At 38.5% G+C, this 6,000-nt stretch overlaps 1 protein-coding gene across 1 annotated transcript in view; it reads left to right on the plus strand.

The window, feature by feature from the left end:
* The window catches only part of Tmc1 (transmembrane channel like 1), a 120,331-nt gene extending 114,710 nt beyond the window's left edge, over positions 1 to 5,621 (plus strand). Inside the window, exons 17-19 of the mRNA XM_021152462.1 lie at positions 864 to 942; positions 1,090 to 1,141; positions 5,599 to 5,621. Of these exons, the coding sequence (XP_021008121.1) occupies positions 864 to 942; positions 1,090 to 1,141; positions 5,599 to 5,621 (154 nt within the window). The remainder of the gene's footprint in view (positions 1 to 863; positions 943 to 1,089; positions 1,142 to 5,598) is intronic.
* The last annotated feature ends 379 nt before the right edge of the window (positions 5,622 to 6,000 follow it).

A 6,000-nucleotide genomic window follows, 5' to 3' on the forward strand; every position in this document is an offset into this window, starting at 1 on the left:
GTATATAGGATGGGTCCCCAGGTGGGGCAGTCTCTGGATGGCCTTTTCTTAAGTCTCTACTCCATACACTTTTTCTCCGTATTTCCTCCTGTGAGTATTTTGTTCCCCATTCTAAGAAGGACCAAAGCAGCCACACTGTGGTCTTCCTTCTTCTTGAGCTTTTTGTGGTCTGTGAATTGTATTTTGGGCATTCCAAACTTTTGTGTTGTGAGCCACCACATGGTTGCTGGAAGTGAGCTCAGAACCTCTGGAAGAGCAACCAGTGCTCCAAACTACTGAGCCATCTCTCCAGCCCAGACTTGTCATTTTTATTGTTGCCATTGCCATTGTTCAGAAGGTAGATGTGATTAGAATTTAAATTGACAATAATACATGTCCAAGATGCTAATGTTAGCTCTTCTGGAATGGTGGATGTCATACTAGGTGGCAGATCAAAAGCCTTTGGACTGACTTTCTGGCTTCGTCTTATTCATTGTATAATTTTAACTATACTTTATATCAATGGTACTGGGGGATTGAACTGGTGGCTTTGTTTATCCTGAACAACTATTACTGTATCCCCAAGATTCCACTAAGTTTCCTAAACTGGCCTTGAACTTGCAATGTAGCCTAACCAGTGAACATGAAATTCTCTTGCTTCAGCCCCCCTCCTAAGTAATTGGGAATACTGAGATCTGGGTTCTAGGCATACCTCTTTACTTCTCTGGACCTCAAGTCTTACTTGCATGATATCACCTTTTGAATAGAAAGTACCTTATGTCCATTTTCAGGCTGTTATTGTTTAATATAATCTTAAGGAGAATCATGGGAAACTAATAAATGATGTAAATTTTATTTTATCCTATTTTATTTTTAAATTTTAGCCTGACCATCTATTATCTCAATGCTACTGCCAAGGGCCAGAAAGCAGCAAATCTGGATCTCAAAAAGAAGATGAAACAGGTATAATATAATTTATTTAAATATTATATATATATATAATATTTAAATTATATATATATATATATATATATATATATATATAAACATACTTACCAATGTCAAGTAGAAGAAATCTGAATGTATTCTTCTCTCCTTTTTATTGTGTAGCAAGCTTTGGAGAACAAAATGCGAAACAAGAAAATGGCAGCGGCTCGAGCAGGTTGGAGATGTGGTTTTGTTTGGCGGTTTTGTGTTCCTAACAGTACACTCTTGCTCTCCCCATGAGGCATTCGATGGCCAGGCATCATTGCCCTCGGGAGGTCATCCCACGCTTCCTTCCATCCATTGTCTCAGATCTTCCCAAGCATCTATCTGAGGCATTGATTTCTTTTCCATGGGAGTGGATAAAAAAAGGATGGAAAATTTCAATAATGTAGACGAAAGGCGATCTTAACAACTGACAGAAAACTATGAATGTTTTCCCCTAGTAGCATACAAATAGCAATTGCATTAGGGCTCATCCTGACTAGTTTTATGCATGGGAAAATTGGAAGATTACCAACAGAATCCTCTTCTGAAGTCACTGTCTTTGCTGTCAGAAGTCTGTTCTACCCCATTGCCTTTCACTTTGATTATTTTCTTACACTGAGGATTGAGCCCATGGTCAACCCATTGCTGTATTAAAAAGCTTTATCCTCCGCTCTCTTTTTATTTGAGTATTTTGGTCTGGGCTGTCATTGTGATTCCCAGGCTGGCCTTATATGCAGTTTATCACTAGGGATTTCCTTAAACTTAAAATCTTCTGGCTTTGGACTACAAAAAAAAAAAAAAAAAAAAAAAAAAAGAGCTAGGATTACCTCTGTACGTTAGCAGCTGGGCTATACTGGTTTTAAAACCTCTTCAGTGTTTAAAATATAGTTGACCTTCCAACTGCTCAGCATCTGCATTTACAGATGTGCCATGTGCAGTGACTTGTAAGAAAAATAAATTGCAAATTTACTGGGCATATATGCATTTTTATTTACTGACACTATTCCACAATATTACAACTAGGTTTTCTGCGTCAATAAGGGTGGGGCTACACCTGATACCCTACAGATATGACAATAAAGGCCACCTATATTAGCAAACGTAGTGATGAGTCTTGATCTACCACTACTACCTCTACCACCATCCCAATGAAAGCACAAAGATACCAAATAACCTCAGTGAAAAATTTTTTTCTAATGTTCCTAGCTTTATTTATGACTTCATTCCTAACCTTAAAATTATTTCTTGATAGGAGAACTTAAACCTCATGTAAGTAACTTCAAAAATATTCAACTTAAATCAATTTAATTTTTAAAAAGAGACATTTAGTAAATCACATGAACTAGGTCCTCTATGGCTTCAGAACTGTTTTGCTGTTGTTGTTTTTGCCAAGCTGAAGGTTAAAACTTGTTTGTGTTGAGCAAGTCACTGGGTACACTGAAATTCCATGTATCTTTTCTTAAATATGAAAACCATTTTTTGTTTTGTTTTTGTTGTTGTTTTTGTTGATGATTTTTAGTGAAATTTCGAGATAAGGTCTAAGTCTCTCAGGCTGTTGTCTTAAAACTCTGGTGTCTTACACTGTGCAGCCTGAGTGGCCTTGAAATCGCTATCCTGCTTCATCCTCTTCAGTAGCTGGGATCATGGCTGAATCCTGAGCCCCAGATGGTACTTTAGATCCTGCACTTATAATGTGCTCAGCATGATGCCCAGTTCGGAATGAACCAAACAAGAACAGGCTGCTTCCACTGCAGCTGACTGGTACCAAGGTAGTATTTGATCCACTTCCAAGACCTCACCCACAGACTATAACTCCTAGGAGAACTGAGCTGTGAATTTGAATAGCTTCATGGAAACAAGGGGATTTCTTTCCTTGAAATTCCATGGGATCATCTCATTTTAGACTGAGGCCACTAGGGTCATACTATTTTCCTTGGAACCAGTCGCTGGATCTGGGCAAGAGTAGAGTGGGTGATTGCAGCCTTCGAGGGCTTGTCCCAGAACGTAGGCTTGCTTAGCTTCCCCACCGTATACAGAATGCACTGAGGAGGGCCCGGAAGTTTAAGCAAAGGGGAAAGGTGCCAGATGCTCCCAAAGAGCATGACTCAAGACATTTGCTTTTCTGTCCCCTTTAAACTCAACGTTTTAAAAGTAATTGTTTTCTTCAAGCATGCAGAAATGTAGCATCAATGATGAAGAGCTGACATGAGCCACGACAGTGATGTTCATTTCATGCACTAGTCTTCTCCTAACCAAAGCTACGTAGGAGCACTGCAGCAGAAATGTTCACTGTTGTGAATTCCTTTTCAACAAACAGCACCTCGTCCCTATTCTAAACAGCTGTGTCCCATTCTCAGCATCCCACACCCAACTGCAGCAAGGCACAATTTTAGCTCTCTTACTTGGTTCTTAAGGTAATAAACTTCAAACTGAATTTTTTTTTTATTGTTTCTTGACTGCTTCTTTATATCATCAATTAATCATTGATTACAGTGGGAAGAAGGATTTGGCTCTTTCATATCTACTCGCTAAGCACTCTCTGCCCATATGTACTTATTTGGGTTGAGATGTGATTTTTGCATATACTAATTTTCTCAAGATTAATACTTTTTTTATGTTTCACCAATCTAATATCTAAATGTCTCCTACTCCTCCAATCATATCTCTGTTGTTTGTGCTCTTATCAGTGGGCCTTTCTACTCTGGAAACTCAGGTTCTTTAAATGCATGGAATTCTGGAATTCCTTGTCAGTGACTTCTTTTCATCCATTTGCTACTTGTGGGATTCTTAATATCTGACATCTTGGACCAGTTCTTTAAATTCTTATTTTGTTCATTATAGTCTGTTTTTTGTTTGTCTGGTTTTTGTTTGTTTTGCTTTAACAATTATTGTTTCCATAGATTTAATTTCCCAATTTTCTTTTGGTATTTTCATTTCTGCTATCATAATTTGACTTTTGCCAAACAACCTTATTGTCTAAATGGCATCCTGCTCTCGAAGGCAACAGCATCTTGTCTTTTCTTCATGAAAGTAGTAACTCCTCTTTTTGAAGCTTCATGAGTTTCATGGTATCCTTTCTCAGAGCTGCTTTGTCTTCGTCCCACATTAGTTAGCATTTTGACCTATCCTCGGCTTATCTGTGGCTCTGGGCATCCTAGAGAGAAAGCAAGTTTGTAAATCTGAGTATATTAAGGGGTGTGGGGAAAGACCTTCAGGAACCCCATCTTAGTATCTTTAAGGTTTTCTTCCCAGGCACATTCCATGTCCTAGAAAAGTCAGGGTCAAACTTCAGCCTACAGAACAGGTTTGCCTAGCAAAGGGGTGGGGACAAGGACATGGGTCTCAACTTTCAGCTTATAAATCACGTATGCTTCATGCCTTTACTCTGGTACTCAGTAGTTTTCTAGATATTAAACACCTTTTTATTTATTTAATTTTTTTGTTTTTAACCTTTTCCCGGGAAAAAAAAAAGCCCATCAAACTTCTGCCAGTACAGGAAGTTAGTTACCCAGTGGTGCCAAGGAAGGAATTGATCTGAGGCTCTGATTGCCTTTTTGTTTTGTTTATTTTCTAAGATAAAGTCTTAGGTCTCAGACTGGTCTCCGACTTCTAATGTATCTCAAGACTGATCTTGAGTCTTGAACTCAAGATCCTCTGGTTTCAGTCTCTAAAGTCCTAGAATCACTGCCAAGTATCAATGTATTCCTGCTCAGCCTTATTCTAATTGCCTCTTAGATAGCTGAACCCCCATCCCTATCTCCTGACAACTCTAGTATCTTTGGAGATTTTTCTGTGTAAATTCTGTTGCTTCTCACATATATTTTCCTCCAATGGTTTAGGATTTCTGTTTGGTCAAACTGACAAGTTTCTTGTTTACCTATTGGTTTTCCTCTTTCCAAAATCACTGGTGCTTCTGACCTCTCCTTCATAGCAGGCATTCATACTTCCACCCAAAGGTTTTGTTTGTTCAATCTGGTGTACTTACCTTCATCGTCTAGGCAAATATTGTCTCCTATGTCAAGAGAGCAGTGAGTTTATTTTTCTTCATAATGATTCTGCTTAATCCACACAATTACTTGGACAGTGTTTACCTACTGGGACACGGTCTGCCTAAGGGGATTGATGAGCATTGATTAGTTTTTGCAAGACATGAGGGATTAGAAGCATCCTGATAGCTTCTATGGAACTTAATATTACCAGTTAGTGTCTTACATTGTGAGTGGAAAGTATTGATTTCTATGACACAAATTCTAGTTAAGATTTACTGTTATATTTATTGCTTAAAATAATGGTATAAAGTATAATATGATAATTATCCAGTTCCCATAATGTTTGCAGCTACTCAGAACATGCCTACTGAGGATCTAATGACAAAAAGGAACTCTTTCATCTGAAAACGATGTGTTTCTGTATTAATTACACAAACAGTATTACCAAACAAGCAGTCTCTAGAGTTTGTGAGCACTTTGTAAAATGGCATAGAGATAGTTCAACTATAAAATTCCAAATATTGTTGTAAAGTGGAACAAATTGGGAAGATAACAGATATTGAAGTACCTCATTTAGAACCATTATGTGAACCAAAAGCTAAATTTTCATTTCCCCTTCTTCATCTCTCTTTCTCTCTCTCTCTCTTGTTTTAAACAGCTGCAGCTGCTGGTGGCCAGTAATTTTATCAAATGTCCAGGAGGTGCCCAGAAGTACTCTTCACTTCCGTCTTTGTATGGACAGAGCGAGGGGCAGTGAACTGCTGCTCTATGCTCTACCACCAATGCACCATCATGGCCGCAGTCATGACCATCTGTCAAGGAATCATCAGCCCTCTTTGAGCAAGAAGAACCTCACCATATTATGGATTTTTCAAGATTCTGATTCTCTCTCTCTCTCTGTCTCTCTCTCTCTGTCTCTCTCTCTCTGTGTCTCTCTCTCTCTGTCTCTCTCTCTGTCTCTCTCTCTCTCTTCCCTGACATGTTCTCAAACAAATGGAGTTTAAATGTGGGTGTGATGTAGTGATACAAATTACTGGGTAAAAATGACAGGATATTTTTA

The sequence above is a fragment of the Mus caroli genome, unplaced genomic scaffold (assembly GCF_978045245.1).
Source record: "Mus caroli unplaced genomic scaffold, Mus_caroli_1 scaffold_20, whole genome shotgun sequence".
NCBI classification, from domain to species: domain Eukaryota; kingdom Metazoa; phylum Chordata; class Mammalia; order Rodentia; family Muridae; genus Mus; species Mus caroli.